The sequence below is a fragment of the Ambystoma mexicanum genome, chromosome 12 (genome assembly GCF_040938575.1).
Source record: "Ambystoma mexicanum isolate Mex_15411 chromosome 12, UKY_AmexF1_1, whole genome shotgun sequence".
In the NCBI taxonomy this organism is placed as follows: domain Eukaryota; kingdom Metazoa; phylum Chordata; class Amphibia; order Caudata; family Ambystomatidae; genus Ambystoma; species Ambystoma mexicanum.
Genome location: NC_090936.1, coordinates 687,020,558 through 687,039,665, shown reverse-complemented (window position 1 = coordinate 687,039,665; position 19,108 = coordinate 687,020,558). Strand labels below are relative to the sequence as shown.

At 47.1% G+C, this 19,108-nt stretch overlaps 1 protein-coding gene across 3 annotated transcripts in view; it reads right to left on the bottom strand.

Moving 5' to 3' along the window:
• Nucleotides 1–19,108, bottom strand: part of CPNE8 (copine 8) — a 2,424,038-nt gene that overhangs the window by 587,129 nt on the left and 1,817,801 nt on the right. For all 3 annotated transcript variants that reach the window (XM_069629223.1, XM_069629224.1, XM_069629225.1), the window contains one exon: nucleotides 3,735–3,796. In XM_069629223.1, coding sequence (XP_069485324.1) covers nucleotides 3,735–3,796 — 62 coding nt within the window. The remainder of the gene's footprint in view (nucleotides 1–3,734; nucleotides 3,797–19,108) is intronic.

The window sequence follows — 19,108 nt, the reverse complement described above, 5'->3', positions numbered from 1 at the left end:
ACATGGACAAACTCATCAATAGGATAACAATCACCAGGTCAGCTGTAAATGAGGTTGTCAATGCAGCAGCTGATGACTACATTGGTTCAGGCAGGTTAGTCAAGAACACTGTACTCATGGATGAGTCCCTTGCCAATGAGTCCACCGTGCTGATGCAATCCTGACCTGAAGAGGTATGACCCCCTCTTGTGCATCCGAACAATCTACATCAATATGGTGACATGAGATTTCTTCTGGGAAGATCTCTAAGACATTCAAGGGTGATAAAGTCATGCTAGCAGCTGCAGTGAGAGCTGTTCTACTCTCCTGCTTTTATTCCTGCTCATTGTTGGAGATCTCGTAAATGGCAAGGAAAGCATTGTGGTGTACATGGACAAACTCATCAATAGGATAACAATCACCAGGTCAGCTGTAAATGAGGTTGTCAATGGAGCAGCTGATGACTACATCGCTTCAGGCAGGTTTGTCAAGAACACTGTACTCATGGATGAGTCCCTTGCCAATGAGTCCACCCTGCTGATGCAATCATGACCACCTACGGAGATTATGGCCTTTTCACAGACAAATGTCTTGTTGATCAGTGCTTCTTACGTATGGGCAGTTGTTGGGAAGGAAATGAACCTTTCCCACCCCCCTAGGCACTTTAGAGTGAGGCGAGTCTCATAGGTTGTCATGCGATGTACCAGGGGGGAGAGGGCCGTGGTAAAAAACCCTGCACAAACACAATATTGCATGAATTGCAGATGTATAGACTTAGTGCGTGGATATAAAGAGACGACATTTTGTTGTAATGGTAGGCACATTCAGTCCTTCATGGCCAAGCGGTAAACGTAGGCTTCATGGAGAAGCCTGAACAGGTCCAAGCACTGATGGTAGAAGGACCTCCACTGCTAATTCCCATAGAAGCTTCCATTTGTTCCTTAACTGTTGCAATTACTTGTTATCCCGAAAAGGAATGCGCCCTGCAAAGCCAGGAGACAGCACCAGGCTCCTCGCTTCGCACATTCATCACAGCCAGGCCACCAGCAGACCTCCAACCCCCACCCAGCCACCAGGAGTAATGGTACCCAAAACAGACCTAGTCCAAGAGCAGTAAATTCCACAATAGTAGGTGACATAGTAGGTGACCTCAGACCACTAATCATAATCATAAAAGCAGTGGTTATAAAAGATCTGAACAAACATGACCATATCCCATAATGACACACACTTTGTAATACGAGGTACAGGGAGGAATAAGTTATAGTCTAAAGAGAGGGGGGAAGATATGAACAGAGCAAAGAATGTGTGGGTCAGCATGATCATGTTCCTTCCCCTGTGCCAGTCCCCCAGTTTCCCAGGTGCATGCCATAATGATAGAGTAGCATTATCTTGCAATAGTAACTGTGTAATAGCAACTTACAAGGAGCATGGCCTTCAGTCTCTGGAGAGATGAGCCCGGCTGACCCCAAGTGATGGAAGACGGACGGACAAGGCTGGGACCAATCGCAGCCTAGCATCCCCTATGAAGCAGGCCCATGTATAGGGTCTCACCAACCAGCCACGCAGGTTTTTACTGTAAAGTGATGACGATTGCTGCCTTATAAGCTTATGCTTGTACTAATTGTCGGCAGAATGTTCTCGAGCAGCGGAGTTCTTTGCTTGCATCCTTATTTTTGTGCGATTAAAACGTGTTATCCTTGCAAGAAATCTCTTGCCATTTTTTCCTTAGCGGGTTGTATTTTTTCTGGCATGAGCATACAGGGGTGTGCATTCACAGTATATATGGTGTTTTGCCATTGATGGCAGCTTTGTTGTTGAGTGAAGTGCCAAATGCGAAGTGGCACCACAGGAGACCGTGTCAGCTCAGCTGTGAACCCTTCACCCTTTTATTCGCTCTCTAGTCAGATCTTTCCTATAGCCTTGTCTTCTTCTAAAGCTCCTGAGATTTCATTGTTGATCAAACAGCTAAGGTACTCTTGAAGGATTCAGCATCTGAAGCAGTGCAGGTACCTTCACTTAGTCAGCACATCAATCTTGTGTGCCTGTTATGTAGAATTTTGGATTAAATCCCTAAAATTCTATACAGCCATCTCTTGTGAAATGAGTATGGAGGCAGTACACAGAGTAATTAAAGTTCTTTGAGCCCCCACACAACATAGGCTCTAGTGAGATGTATTTCCCTGGTTGGGGAGATTAGAGCAATGAAGAGGTAATTCCACAGAAGCACACAGGTAAATCAGGGGAAGGGAGTCTTGACTGTGATGACGACCAGGTACCAGGAGCCATGTGTTTCTAAGAAAAAAAACACACATGAGCGTATGTTGTCTTTAATGTTCCCAAATGAAGTAAATATTAAGTAAAACATGTTCACTAAACATATGGAATAACCTAGGAACTCCTTCTTGGTGTCAAACACCTGTTCTGTTCTGTCACACACCTGTTCTGGTTCCTCCATCCCAATGCCCTCCTCCGTCTCCTCATCTGTACTGCTGGAGTTCGGATCTCTAGACATCCCGCTTTTGTCGATACCTGTGTCTTTCTTCTTCCTTCCGTTGAGGTGATCTGTCTCGGTGGGAAGCCACAGTGGCCACCGGTGTGCTGTAGCCCTGTGGCCCTACGCCGAAACAAACCACAATGGGGAAAAAGCCCAAAGGTTGAAAAAACCCCAAAAAGAGTTGCAGCAGTGGTAGGTGGTTTGCGGCTCCCAACAATAATGAATAGAAGTTGTAGTAGAAGGTTCCGATGAGATAAGGGTGTTGTATGCTCTTCCGTTACTGTTCAGCGCTGCAGCAACAGATAAGGCAGCAAAACGGACTGAAGGAAAGAACAGGATCCGGGCAGTCAATTAGGGGGAAGAGGTAAGAAGTAAGCAGACTTGCAGTGGAGCTGAGAAAGACCTGCTGCAGAGCTACGCTGCACCAACCAGGAGAGGGGGGAGTGGCCACAGCAGGTGCCGCAAAGTAAGCAGCGACTCAGAGGGTACGGAACACCTTGCGGGGAAAGTAGCGGAGGAGAACATTTCAGCAGAATAGGGAAGTAAAGAGCAATGCGGAGATCACGAGAGAGGAAAAAGTAAGTAGTGTAAATAGATCAGAGGAATATGAACACTCGGAGCGTTAGCTAACCAGAAAGCAACAGAACGAAAGCTGTGGAGTGGTTGCAACGCAAAGAACGCTGGGAGGAAGCGGAATAAGAACCTGCCAGCCACCATTGTTAAAAGAAAGACTAGACCGTCACCAGGTAATTTAGCAGAACGTGATGGAACTATTAATGGCTGCCCTATCTATACCTACTCCAGAGCCTCCAGGTACCCGGACGCATGACACTCGGACATTACACAGTTAGAATGTGAAGATGGCCTTTATAGTGGAGTTTAGGACCTTTGCAGCTCATTGGCTAGAGTAAACTTGTCCAAAATAAAATGGAGAGACTGCACACAGTGCTGAAGTGTTTCTTTTTCTGCTAATGTAAAACTGCCACTAAAGCTTTTTACCGTAATGATGGGAAATATTTGAAGCATTTGAATCTATGAAATATCCAATAGAAGGGAATGTCATTCATTCATGTCCATTTGTATTTCACTTCTTTATTAAATAGCACCTCTATTAAATAGCATCATATTTAAATGAGATTTAACAGCAAAAATTAAAATCAGCCACTGTTTCATCTGGGTTTCAATAACTGAAATTGTGAAGTGTCAGTGTACATTAACTTATTTTTCAGGCAAGCAATCAGTTTATTAGCTTACTTACCCTCCTTTAATATAGTCAAGGAAAGAAACCTCTGTCTCCACAAGGAAAGAAAGCAATGTCACCTAAAAATGATAATTTACAATCAGCACAATGTATCAAATCTCCTGTGTATCATGTTTATGTGGTTTAAATTATTGCACATTAACACTTTAAACACAAATGAGAAAGAAGAATAGGGTTATTGACAGAAACAATCATTGACTATTACCTTTTTTAACTCAATTGTTTGGTGGGAGAGGCTTACCCAGACCAGACTGGACTGGCCTTTGTGCTTTTAACTTAGTTTAGCCCTAATAGTTGCAATAGTTTTTTTGTAAGAAGGTTACTAACTTTTAGCAATCTCTCTAATTGTTGCATGTTCTGACTTCCAGTTGTTCAATGGTTTCCAAAGCTAATTTTACAGTATCTCTGGTGGACATGTATTAAGTTTGCAATAGGTTTTTCAACAGTCTCTGCTTTTGTATTTTTGTTGCAGTGGTATGTGTTAACCCTGTAAGATGTTTATGGAATCCTCTTTCCTCGATTTCCTATTATAACTATTTAAAACAGCCTTTAAAGAGGAACCACCATATTTTCTTCTGAATATGTCAAGCCACTAATTCACTTGGATGAACTTACTCATGAAATGTGAGGTCCAAGCGACTCTTAAAATGTACCTCCAGAAATATAACGGATGTTCCTATTCTGGCACCCCTGTGTTTAAGGAAATTGTGACATAAGTTATTTATTATTCCTTACCTCCATAAGCGTGTGCTTTTGGCATTAACTTTGAGCTTACAATTTTCATGTAAGAGGTGAAACACGCGTTCTTTGCGCAGCTCCTCCACCTCTGCATTAAGGGTATGACCAGCTCTCATTTCTAAAGTTTTCTTTCACTCCCTTTGCCCTCCTCATTCTCCCTTTTAAAGATGTAGAATACTGCCCCAGTGGTTAACTGTGGATGAGTTGAGACCTATCCTATTCCTAATAATCACCGTTAATCCTTTCTCCCTCTCAAGTCCGAATCTGAAAAGGGAACACTGGACTTTTGCAATGGATGTACATAGCAAAACACTGAATACATCGTCTTTTAAGGCTTACTTCACTCATACAAGACACAGCTATTATATCTGCTTAAATAAGTCTAGTCGAGGATTTATATGAAGCGTCAGTGCATTGGGTTGCTGCTACACATGTATTAATTAAATCTGTTATTTACAGGCAGAAAAGGGTGGGTTATTATTCAGTCTAGGCCCAGTCGCATGTACCTATCATACTCCAATGGCACTATGGCAGCTCTCTATTCTCCTGTATTATATTTCTACTCTGCTCATATCAAGCAAATACAGCTGCAAACAAAATGTGCATACGGAATCAAATGTTTAAATGCTGTCTAGAATTCCATGAACATGACAGAGACCCAAATGTCACTTCAGTATACATTGCTATCCTCAAATACACAATAATGCATTAATCATTTGCAAAATTGCCCTTTGTGCCACCATATACATATATTCAGATAAGATCTTCTCTGTCTCAAGCCAATCCATAGTCCCACCCCTAAATGTTCACAAACACCTTTCGAATGGAGTTAACGGCAATGTATATTGAGTTAGTACTCCAATAAAAGTTTCACGGGAAAGTGCGCATTTCCCCCGCAATTGCTGCGTGCCGAGTACGACACTACGCAAGCCTTCGCACAGAATAATAAATGCATGTCCATCATATTCATGGAATCTACTGAGCAAAGTAACCATATTCACAAGTCACACCCAGAACGCCCTCGACACACCCCCACGCAAGCAAAAACAGGCAGAAACAGCTAGCTTTCAGTGCTCCACGGGTGTGAATACATTCACCCTGAAAACAGTGCATGGGGTCCCCTGCAAGCAGGCCTGCATCTCGGGGACCCTGGACGGGGTCCCCCGTAACTGTTACTGGCACCTCGACAACATGGGTATAATACTTCCTAACTTGGGTATAACTCAGAAAATCTATGTGTGAACCCCCGTAAACCAATCCTGCACCCTGCTATATTCTGTACTTGCACTCCTAAGTTAGGCCAGAACCCCATCTGTGTGCATGCACCCCTAAATCCAACATGCGATCCCACCTCTGCGCACTGATTCCTATGCGCAAGTGTCTGTACGCCTGCCCTCGGGTGACATAGCGATCAAGGGATTTGCGTGGCCACTCTGCTTATAGGCTGCGCAGGTGGTTCTGTGAATATGTGTTGTTTGGTGCAATTGTGGGTGTGCAATGGACTGCCTGCAGGCTGTCCCTCGTAACGCCTACGTTTTCACATGTTCTTCCCCATTTTCCGTGTTCCGTCCCTTCCCAGCCCTCTGTGCAAGCCACACCCACGGTCTGCGTGGTCTCACGCGCAAGACTCTCGACGAATCACAGAGATGCGCCGAGCCTGCACGAACTCCACGCAAGTCGTGAAAAAGCACTGGGCATTCGATTCCATGAATCGACAAGCGGAATTACATATGAAGTTTGCCGTGCAAGTTCCCTATTTTTCATGAAAATAATTCCTTGAATCGACCCTATATGTGTAGGCACCACACAGGGTAAACATCAGGTCAGTTACCAGCCAATAAAATAATGCTTGCTGTAATTCTGACTATTGCATGCGTAGAATACGTGTGATTAGGACTTGAAATACTTAGTAAACATGTTGCAAATACTGCAAGAAATACTTTCAGTAAAAGAGTGGAAGTAAAAAATACTAGAAATAATCAATTCAGGCACACATGCAAATTGCCACCTACAAATTCTGTGAAAGGCTCACGAAAGGTAGAAGCACACCATGAATCATCAGAATGTGGGGGTGTGTAGCCTTGAATTTGCACCAATACGGTCAATTGATAGGAGTGGATTAAATCAGGCAGCATCAGCAACAATAGGTGGTGAGGAGATAGAGGGGGCGGAAAAGAAGGCGAGGATAGCCAGGGTTCATAGGTTGTGTCCATCACCGAAGAGGCTTAGCAATGAACACATACCCTCACCAGGATGAAAAGGCGTAACTTCACGTCCACCTCAATTGCACATTATTCAGGGGGACATTGAGAGCAGCACTATCATCTGCAAAGCCATACCCCCTCTTTTCAAGCTGGTGTCTCTGCTACATATGTGTGCTAAAGAGATATTCGAGCACCATTTGGGAATGCTGCATGGCATGTCCCAGCCTACGCTCTCTGTAATCCTCAGACATCTCCCTCACCCCCGCCAAGACACAAAGAAATAATGCCAATTGTAGATTTGGTATCACTGGGTTCCATAGCATTATGGGGACACTCGCCTGCACCACATTTCCCTGACATGGGATGCCAGTCTGCACCACATAATATTGTGAATGTTTTTTGGGGCTGCCCTATGACTCCATGTTGTACAATTGATGCTAACCAAGTACATGAAGTTACACATGCCCACACAGACCTGGTTGCGAGGTATGTTACACCATGACTTATATATCCTCCACTATTCCTTCAGCCTTCACACGTCACATCTACCACACCTCACTTTTACATCTGCTGACCACGCACTGACTGTGCACCCCCCCCAACCACCCATGACTTCCTCCAGTTACAAAAGGGGAAAGCATGTACACATTATCCACTGACATTTTGCAGAACACTCAGGGTACCACCTGATGCCCTGACTCCTCATACCCATCCACTACTCAAGAAATGATCATGAGGAATATACAGTAAATATGAGGACCGGTGCCAACAAACAACAGGCATTTGTGTTCCTGGAGGTTAGTGCCTGATGCCTATGCAAGGCAAACATAGGAGCATAGCCCAGGGAAGGGTGGAAAAATCACCATCCACTACACTGCTACATGATCCACAACCCAGAACACATGGGACGGGTCCAGATGCATCACATGGATTATGTAGATCAGAATGAGAAGGCACACCTCTATCCACCCTGTCAAGCTGATGCTCATGGGCTTAATTATAATTTCCATTATTCTCCATTTTCACCTCCCATTTTTTGTAATACTGCATCCTACATCATGTATTACTCATGAAAACACAAAACTCAAAAACAGGTTCAACATGACATTGATTGTATACAGACTCATCCCCTCTACTTCCAAAACCCAACACATATACAGGCCGATTCATGGAATTAATGTGCGCAGAAAATGTCAGCGCAAGCGTGCGAATCGCAGTGCCAGTGCGAAAATCGCAGCGAAACCCGCGCACAGCGATTCATGGAAGTCCGTGCGCCTGGAAATCCATGGATGTGTGCCAAAATCCTGTTCGGCGCACGCTGGCGCACACGCCTTCAAACAGCGTGCGCTAAGCGCACAGCGAAAGCGCACATAGTGCGGCGCACACAACAAAAGTAGGTGTAACACGGGGTGTGACACGCGGAATGGGAAACAACGCGTGAAAATGTGGGCGTCACGGGGGAAGTACAGGAGGCAAGTGCGCGGAACGCCCACACGCTCGCCTACAACACGTATTCATGGAATCAAACGGGGCTAACGCGTGTGCCAAAAAAGACGCGCTAATCCAGAAACACGTACGCCAGCAGGAAGCAGGCGTACGTGGACCCGCGCAGCATAAAAGTGCGCGCAAACAACAAACAAGCACAGACGCCAGGATGAATATACCGTTTCTAGCAGCAGTGGTCGTGGGATACCGCAGGAGCAGGAGGAGGATAGTCAGGCCCAGAATTTTCACACCCAGAAGCAGCCTTTTTGGGATGCCTGATGACCAGGTGTATGGGAGGTACAGGTTTCCACCTCACATAATACTCGACCTGGTGAGTGAGTGGGAGGATGACCTCACATCACCCACCCTGTGCTCCCAAGCACTCAGCCCCCTGGAGAAGGTCCTCAGTGTACTGCACTTCTTGGCCACTGGATCATTTCAGCGGACAAGTGCCATAGTGGGGGGGGGTGTGTCACAGGCCACGCAGTCACGCTGCCTGCACCAGGTGTTGGGCATTATGACTGCACGCCCATCAGTCCGCAGGCACATATACCTGCCCAGAACATCTGCCGAAAGGCAGGCTGTCGTCCAGGATCTGTACGGGGTGGCACACTTCCCCAAAGTGCTAGGTGCCATTGACTGCACCCATGTGGCTCTACGTCCTCCCAGGGCATCTGAGCACATCTATAGAAACCGCAAGCACTGGCATTCCATCAATGTCCAGGTAGTATGTGATGCCAAGGGAATCATCACCTTAGTGTATGCCAACTATCCAGGTTCGACTCACAACAGTTTCATTTACAGAATGTCAACCCTAAACCGGGACCTAGAAGCTGGGCGGCATGGCGATACATGGCTGCTTGGTGAGTATAAATGCCACAGCACATGCATGCATGTCAGATACTGAGTAATGTCACAACCCCACTAATGATACCCATCACCACCTCCCCAGGGGACAGTGCCTACCCTCTGAGCACCCACATGATGACGCCAATTCGGAACACCACCTCGCCACCCGAGGTAAGATACAACACAGCCCATATTGCAACCCGGGGCATAGTGGAGCGCACATTCGGAGTGCTCAAGTCACGCTTTTGCTCCCTTGACCGTTCTGGCGGGCAGCTGTTTTACGCTCCCCCAGTAGTGTGCAGGATCATAGTGGCAGCATGTGTCCAGCACAACGTTGCAACACGCCGCGGCCTGCCGGTGGACATGGTGGTGCCCCCACATCCCCAACCACATGCACGCCCGCTGCGCATGGGAGGGGAAAGGGCACGGGGTGAGGCAGCCCGTACGCAGCTGGTGGCTTATTACTTCACCTAAAATCACACCCCTGTGGAGTGCACACACCAGCTGACAATCAATGATGATGACATAAGGGACAGTCAACGGTCACAACCATACCAGCCTGAGATTGGTCACCTGGAAGTTTTACATTGTGTGCATCCCTACCTACAACAACACCACCAATGCTGTGTCATCAAAAGACACTTCTATGCTGCTAAATTCATGAGCGCCTTGCAAAATACAACATGACAACAGCGCCATGTCACCCAACCCCTCCCCAGCTCCGCCACCTTAGTATATGCCAACTATCCAGGTTCGACTCACGACAAACAAAGCAATCCCCAACACCTAACACAAGTGTCACAAAGTGCACTGTCCCTAATGGAAACTGGCCACACACAATATGCTCCCAGTAATGTAGAACTAACAACACACATGACCAAATACTTACCAACAATACAATGCAGCAACACAACCTCAAACATAGGAAAAACATGACAGTACTAAGTTAAAGTAGTTGTAGTCTTACAACCTGAATATGCCACCACATCTAACCGTTCCAACTGTAGTGTTGCAGCCTTCCAAAATTGTCAGTGTACTGCATAGAACATGAACTCCATCTCCAAAGTAGATGGCCTTGTGAAGACATGAGGAATGAACCTGTAAATTTGGAGGGAGACATGGAAGCACAAGCACATATCAATACACCATGCAGTGTACAATACAACAACAATATCCACTAGGAATGTACACACAGTATTGACTACAGACTGCCCACACAGCTTTTGGGAGTCCAACGTCACTGTGTAATTCACTGTCACTTGTGCACACCCTTTGCAAGCCCATGGAAACGGGAACAGGAGGGGTGTGTGTCTCACGAACCCAAGCATCTAACCCAAACTCAGGACAAGCCTGCATTTGCCCAGCTGGAATACAGTGGATGCCCACGGGAGCCACACAAGGCAACACACTGTATACAAATTAAAAAAATCAAAAATCAAAAATGGCCATGTGGGAGCCAGGGGGGGGGGAGAGGCCACCCAGGAGGTACGAGGACAGGGTGCGCACCAACAGCCACCTGTGTGGATGCTGGAAAAAAAAACACCTCCATGGGCTCATGGCCTGCACGGCTACGCTATTGTGGGAGAATTGCTGCTGTCGCTCTCATCACCCTCTGCTGCTGCATCAGGAGGTGGTGGTGCTATGGGAGGCAGCCCACGCAAAGCCCTGGTATGGTCCTCCATGGCAGCAAGCATTTGGGTGTTGAAGGTCTGATTCTGGAGGATTCAAGTGTGGAGATCTCCATGCACCACCTCACGGGTTGCATGCATTTCTGCACGCATGGCCTCCCGTGATGTCCGGATCTCCTCACGTGTTGCCTGCATCTCAGCTGAGAGCGAATGTGTGAGCCGCTCCAGCTGCTGTTCTGTCCTGAAATTAGTGGAAGCCTCAAGGTCAAGAAGAGTCTCCCTGAGGTTATGGAGTTCTTCCCTCAGGGCTTCCCTGTGGGCCTGGGACTCTATTAAGATGGATTGGCGCAGAGTCTCCAGTGCCGCCCCTCGGTCCCTGTTGGACGCCAACATGTCTTACCTGTGTGATTGGCAAATGGAGTCTGTTGCCTGCTGTAGTAGCTCCATCTGCCTTTCAGGGGGGACAATGGAAGTGGCCACCCTCTCCATTGCTTGAGCCATTATCTCAACTGATGCTGCCTGTTGGGCTGCCATACCGTACATGGATTGCTCCCATACGGTATTGCTTGGTGGCGTACGGCCACCGCGTTGGCGGGCACCACACCTGTTTGGGGCAAGGCGATCTGCGCCTTGCTGTGCCGGCACTGCCTGAGGCTGCAGGACTGCATTCCCCCTCTGATCTGCTGGCCCAGGAACAGGATCAGATGTTGTGGAGTGTGGCCCTGCATCCGTAACCACCAAAGGCAGACTTACCAACACTGACATCCCCATAGAGGGTTCTACCCCTGGTGCAGGTGGGTTGGACAGAACAGAATCCCTGCCAGAAACACTTACCTGCGACGGCACATAGGTCTCAGCATCCGAATCAGCACCTGAATAGAGGTCTGGGGAGGTGCACCCAGAGACACCCTTGGACAGAATGGTCTGCAGCAAGATTGGGTTCTCACCCACCACCACACCTCGTCCCCCACTGGTGCCCGGTCGTGCCTGAGAATCCTCCTGGGTCTGCATCATCTCCTGAACCTCAACAGCATCAAGTGCGTCATCCCCTGCAAAAACATGAAAGACAAAAAATGGAAACAGGCATTAGCACCATAGCACACAAATAGGAGGCCTGACAAGCTACAGAACCAGCAAATGATTTACACATGTCCCACATGACTATAACCCTCCCATGCATGCACTGTCACTGAGTTTGAAGGGGAGGCAAAAGGCAGACACTGATGACACCAAGATGGAAGAGCAACACATTTGCTGCATGCTGGGTAGCACTGCCATCACACATTGGTCTGTGAGTGGCATGTCCAATACACATACATGACACATGCCATCACACAGATGGCATGTACCATAGCCATGGTACATTCCACAAGTACATCCATATGTCAATGAATGAGTACTGTCAGCCATCCATGTGAGATGGACATGTTGAGATGAAAAATGCTACATAGTGTGACAGAATACGCATGTGCCACACACTGCAACACATCCAGTGTACAAAAATACAGTGATTGCAGGCTGATGTACACATCAATGGTTGTACACTTCAACATGACAGGAAACAACTATCATGTTCCACATTCAAACAGGCACCAAAAATGTATGTGATCAGGCCAATACTCAATCAGCCTGAATGGTCAAATCATTCACCTAACAAGGTAACACATGTGGGCCAATGTGGGGTTCATCAATGACAGAAGCATGTCACATATGTGACAATAGGGCTGAGGAATGCGTAGCAAAAGTGGGAGAATTGAAACAATCAGCCTGAACGAACACTGAAAAATACATACAATGTTGTTGCAAGATGCCACTTCAAGGGCAACTGCCGTAATGTTGCTGTAACGCTCACCTGATTCCCGTAGAGGCGCCGGTCTTGACTGGGCGTATACCGTATCTTCAAAGGTGATTTGTAACACACGGCTGGCTCTTTGGGCTGGACCTCTGTGCACTGTATGTCTGACTTGAAGGGTAAGATGTCTGCAGATAGAAAATATGGGATTAATGAACTGGGTTATTGAATGTCTCTCTCTTCTTCCCTTTCTCTTCTCCTGTAGAACCCCAAAGGTTAACGCTCTCACCTTAGGTAAGTGAACGCCGTGCTCTCCATCTGCCTCGGGGCAGGGTGCTGTAACCAGTTTCTTCACTGGATAAGGGGAGCAGGCCTCTTGACTTCAGAGGACTGCTGTCCGTCGTTTACTGCACGAACGGTAAGTTTCGAGTAATTCTAATGTCTTTAAAAGTCTTTAGTAATGATGTCTCTTGTTTTGCAGGGCTCCGGTGATGGCGGATGACGGGCTGAAGTGAGTTGAAGATGGAGCCCGTGTGATGAATAGAAGCGCCTGGAAGCACGTAAGTAAGCGCTTGTTGCCTGCTTCACGATGCGCTCTAACTGTCTTTTTATTTTGCAGGTACAAGTTCGGAGCGGCTGCAGGGTGCCGGAATACCCACTGGGTTAGATGTGGAAAGGAGTAATGGCACGTGAGTATTAAAGTTCCCCAATTTCTTTAAACGCACCTTGTTTTGTCTTTCAGATGTGGGATGCAGCGCCGAAGGCCTCCGGAGCGTGCAAAGAGTTGGTAAGCTTTTGTCTTTCAGATGCCGGAATGCAGTGCGAAGACCTCCGGAGCGCACGAAGAGTAGATAAGCCTTTGTCTTTCAGATGCCGGAATGCAGCGCGAGGCGTTGGTGACAGCCGATGGACCAGGTAAGTGAAGCGCTGTCACTGAAGACCGTAATGCTAACCTGTTCTTTATTGTCTTTATAGGTGTTGCTGAAGACTGGATTCAGGATGGTAAGCCTTTTTCCTTAGGCCCAGGATCAGATGCAGAAGACACGATGAGCGTTCTGCTGCAGAGGATGCAGAATAACGCAAAGCAAGATTCAGCCATCGGGTGTGGTTTAAATAGCCTCCTGTAGTGCTTAGGTCTCTCCTTCCACAGCCACGCCTAGGTAAGAAAAGAGTTCCTGCTTTCCAGAAGAGTACCAGTGTTCTGAACCTAGGGAGTGGCTCCTGCCCCACCCAACAGGAAAAGTAGTTCCAAACAGAAGAGGATCAGAGGCTCAACTGGCAGGCAAGTAAGCAGCATGGTCTGCTGCAGGTAAGTCCACCCAAGCATTATGAGCCCGGCGCTTCCAGCGCTGGGACTGGGCATATTTATGAGCCTGGTGCCACTGGCGCCAGGACTGGGTCCAAAAGGTCCCAATTGGGACTGGTTGGCACTCGGAACCTGGGTTATGGATCTGCTTCCAAGGGAGTTGGGAAAACCCTGACCTTTTGGAAGCAGAGATCATGACAGTACCCCCCCTCAAGGCCCCTCCCAAACCGGGCTTCTCCGGGGGTTTTGGCTTGTCAGGAAATGTTCGGTGAAATCTTTTGATTAGGTGAGGAGCGTGGACATATTCAGCAGGTTCCCAGGATCTCTCTTGGGGGCCGTAGCGTTTCCAGTCAATTAGGTAAAATAGTTTAGATTTGGAGATCTTGGAGTCCAGAATGCTTTTGACTTCAAACTCGAGCTCTCCATCAACTAGGATGGGTTTTGGAGATTTAGTTAGTCGGGTTTGAGGTTGCACGGGTTTTAATAGAGAGACGTGGAAGACCGGATGTATCTTCATGTGCGGGGGCAAGTCCAACTTGACCGCTACTGGGTTTACTATGGTAGTGATGGAATAGGGACCAAGGTATCTTGGGTTGAATGTGCGTGGCCCTTTTAGAGGTAGATATTTGGTGGATAACCAGACTTGATCCCCTACTTGATATTGAGGGGCTTCCTTCCGATGTTGATCTGCTCCTTTCTTGTATTGTTCTTTAGCCCTTTGAAGGTGAGAAACAGCTTCCTTAATGGCTTGGGTGATTGTAGAATGCAGGTAGTCTACTGCTGGTGTTTCAAGATCTTGGAGGGGATCCAACTCCGAGGTTCGAGGGTGACTGCCGTATAAAAGAAAAAACGGGGTTTTCCCAGTTCCCGAATGGACAGAGTTATTGTAGGCATATTCGGCTATCCAAAGGATGTCTTTCCAAGTTTTTTCAGTTTGTTGCAGCATGCAGCGTAAATACTGTTCCAGAGTTTGATTGGTCCTCTCGGTTTGTCCGTCGGTCTGAGGGTGGTGACTGGTCGATAGTCTCACATCAATTTGAGCCGACCGACAGCAACTTCGCCAAAAATGAGAAATAAATTGACTACCTCGATCCGAAATTAGAACCGAAGGAAAACCGTGCAGTCGGACGATGTTTTCGAGAAATTCTCGGGCCAGAGTTGCTGCTGTTGGCAAGCCTTTGAGCGGAATGAAATGCGCCATCTTGGAGAATAAGTCGACGATTACTAGAATCGTATTGTATCCGGAGCATGGAGGTAAATCGGTGATGAAGTCCATAGAAAGCGTATGCCAAGGGCGAGGTGGGATGTCAATAGGGCATAAGAGGCCTGCTGGTCTTTCCTTTTGACTCTTGTTTTGGGCGCATACTCCACAGGACATTATAAAGTCTCTGATATCTTTTTTCCAAGACGGCCACCAGAAGTAGCGCTTGATCTTTTCTGAGGTCTTGGCCATACCGGGATGTCCTTACATTAAAGAATCGTGATAACAAGAGATTACTTTTTTCTGTAAATCTGTGCTGGGCAGGTATAATCGTTCTTGGAAATACAATAAGTTGTCCTTTACTGCAAAGTCCTTTCCCTGCAGATGCCAATTCTGTATGTCTGCTGGAGTTAAAAGTTGCCTGGCTTTATCCTTAACTTCATCTATGGATTGTGTGGCGATTACACCCAGAATTCTTTGTTCGGGAATGATTGGTACAGGTTTAGGGTTGATCAAGTGTTCTTCCACTCCCATCCGAGAAAGGGCATCAGCTTTACTGTTTTTTGTACCAGGTCGATAGGTAATTATGAAGTCAAACTCGGCAAAGAATAATGCCCAACGGAGTTGTCTAGAGGATTGGGCTTTTGCGGTTTTCAAATATTGCAGGTTTCGGTGATCCGTAATCACAGTAACGGTGTGTCGGGCCCCCAGCAGATAATGCCGCCAAGCCTTAAAGGCAGACTTGATAGCCAGAAGTTCCTTGTCAGTAATCGTGTAATTGATTTCAGGAGGCGAGAATTTGCGGGACCAAAATGCCACAGGATGCAACTGATTGGTTACCGGGTCCTTTTGTGATAGAACTGCCCCCATGGCAAGGCTTGAAGCATCAGTTTCCACGATGTAGGGGAGTTCGGGGCGAGGGTGTTTTAAGATTGGTGAAGAGATAAATTTAGTCTTCAAATCCTGGAAAGCTTGTTCCGCCTCGGTAGACCATTCAAAACATTTGTTTTTCTTTAACAAGGCAGTGATGGGCTGGACTATTCGAGAAAATTCGGGGATAAACCTGCGGTAAAAGTTAGCGAAGCCTAACATGCTTTGCACACCTTTTACGGAGGATGGTGATGGCCATTTGAGAACTGCATCGACCTTCTTTGAATCCATACGCACTCCGCTAGGTGATAATATGAATCCCAAGAATTCAACTTCAGTCACGTTGAAAACACATTTTTCCAACTTAGCGAAAAGTTTGTGTTCACGCAATCTTTCGAGGACCATTTTCACGTGTTTCCGATGTTCAGATTCCGATGAAGAATAAACGAGGATGTCGTCAATGTAAACAACAACACACACATCTATGAGCTCTCTGAGGACATCGTTCATAAAATATTGAAAGGCGGCCGGGGCATTGCAAAGTCCGAAGGGCATGACCTGATATTCAAATAGCCCATATTTGGTGCGGAAGGCCGTCTTCCATTCATCAACCTCTTTTACTCGTACCAAGTGGTAGGCTCCTCTAAGATCCAGCTTTGTATATATGCATGCTTTTCTGACTTGGTCCAGGAGTTCAGGGATCAAAGGTAACGGATATCTATTCTTGACGGTGATCTGGTTCAGGGAGCGATAATCTATACAAGTTCTAAGGTCTCCTTCCTTTTTTGGAACGAAGAACAAAGCTGAAGAAGCAGGGGACTTGGAAGGACGAATAAACCCATTTGCCAAGTATTGATCCAGGTATTGTCGAAGGTGAAGGTTCTCAGGCTCGGTGAGGGCATAAATTCTACTACAAGGAGGAGTAGATCCAGGTATCAGGTCTATCTGGCAGTCATAAAACCCATGAGGAGGTAGAGAGTTAGCCTGATCCTTCCGGAAAACATCTTGGTATTCTAGGTATTCGGGAGGTAACTGGGGAGTCTCTGAAGAAATTGCTGCCAGTGCAACACCAGGTGGAGGGTGACAAGTAGAGACACATTCTGGAAACTGGACCGTTCTTGCTCGCCAATCGATCAGAGGATTGTGTTTCTCTAACCAAGGTATTCCTAGAATAATCTGAAACTGAGGAGCCTTGATCACATCGAACACGATCTTCTCATGGTGTCCATCTTGACTTACTAGCGTCACTTCTTGAGTGGTATGCGTTACTGGTCCGGAGGCTATCTCCGTTCCATCCACCGTAGTAATGACGCCCTTTACAGCCTTGGGACAAAGAGTTAGATTCATCCTCAAAACCATTTCATGATCCACATAATTGCCGATGGCACCGCTGTCGACGTAAGCTTCAATTGTATGTAATCGATCCGGATTATCAGGGCTAACGAGGACCATAGGTATCACGAAATGCGAGGTCACGGAACTGGTTTTCACGCTCGGCAAGAGGACCTCTATTCTTGTCGGGCGAGGTCGTTTCCCTGCTCAGAGTTTGTAACTTTGGTAACTGCAGCTCCTACTGCCTTCTTGGCAGGTTTCACCGGACAGTCTCGAAGAAAGTGCCCTGAGTTTCTGCAATAGAGGCATAATTGCAACTGTTTTCTCCTTTCCCGCTCCTTTTGTGTTAGAGGACCTTTCAGGCCCCCTATTTGCATGGGTTCCCCGGAGTCTACTCCTTTGGAAGGAGTTGGCGGTTTGGAAAATACTCGAGCATCAAACTTGGAACGATCGGCCTTCCTGTTCTGCAGTCTGTGATCTATTTGAACGACTAAGTCTATATAGTCCGAACAATCTTGTGGGGGATTCACTACTTGGGCTAACACATCTTTGAGCTCTCCACATAGACCTCTATAAAACAGTGTAATCCTTTTGTCCTCAGGCCATTGAGTTTCCACTATCAGTCTGTTGAAAGACGCAATATAAGCCAAAAGGTCTTGATTACCTTGTCGCAACGAAAGAAGCTCATTGTCCAAGGCCTGCCCCTGTGAATGTCTTGCGAACAGTTTTTCCATACTGAGCTGAAAAGCTTGAAAATCATGGAGGACCGGATCATCTTGATTTACTAGAGGGATCGACCAGTCTGCCGCATTGCCACTAAGGTACGAAAGCACGAAAGCTACTTTAGCTTGATCAGTTGGAAAGGCTGCTGGCCGGCATAAGAAATGCAACCGGCACTGATTGATAAATACTGCAAACCTCTTTGGGTCACCAGAAAATCGTTCGGGCGGAGCCAGAGGTACATTCCCAGGGAGGTTGATCTGCACTGGATTCATAGAGGATGTAGAAGGAAGATTTCCCCCAGATGCGGGTAACGGGGTCTGTCCGGCTTGTGACTGTAGCAATTGTCTAGCGAGATCATCTGTTCGCTCCTTGGAAATAATCAGTTCCCTTCTTAGAGCGTTTGTTTCCTGACGGGCTGCATGCACTTCTGCCCTTAGTTCCCCAAGTAACTGGGCTAGCTGGTCGGTATCCGAGGTTTCCATAGCGCCTGGACGGGAGTTTTGCGGTAGGCTTTGCGTTCTGTAACGCTCACCTGATTCCCGTAGAGGCGCCGGTCTTGACTGGGCGTATACCGTATCTTCAAAGGTGATGTGTAACACACGGCTGGCTCTTTGGGCTGGACCTCTGTGCACTGTATGTCTGACTCGAAGGGTAAGATGTCTGCAGATAGAAAATATGGGATTAATGAACTGGGTTATTGAATGTCTCTCTCTTCTTCCCTTTCTCTTCTCCTGTAGAACCCCAAAGGTTAACGCTCTCACCTTAGGTAAGTGAACGCCGTGCTCTCCATCTGCCTCGGGGCAGGGTGCTGTAACCAGTTTCTTCACTGGATAAGGGGAGCAGGCCTCTTGACTTCAGAGGACTGCTGTCTGTCGTTTACTGCACAAACGGTAAGTTCCGAGTAATTCTAATGTCTTTAAAAGTCTTTAGTAATGATGTCTCTTGTTTTGCAGGGTTCCGGCGATGGCGGATGACGGGCTGAAGTGAGTTGAAGATGGAGCCCGTGTGATGAATAGAAGCGCCTGGAAGCACGTAAGTAATGCTTGTTGCCTGCTTCACGATGCGCTCTAACTGTCTTTTTATTTTGCAGGTACAAGTTCGGAGCGGCTGCAGGGTGCCGGAATACCCACTGGGTTAGATGTGGAAAGGAGTAATGGCACGTGAGTATTAAAGTTCCCCAATTTCTTTAAACGCACCTAGTTTTGTCTTTCAGATGCGGGATGCAGCGCCGAAGGCCTCCGGA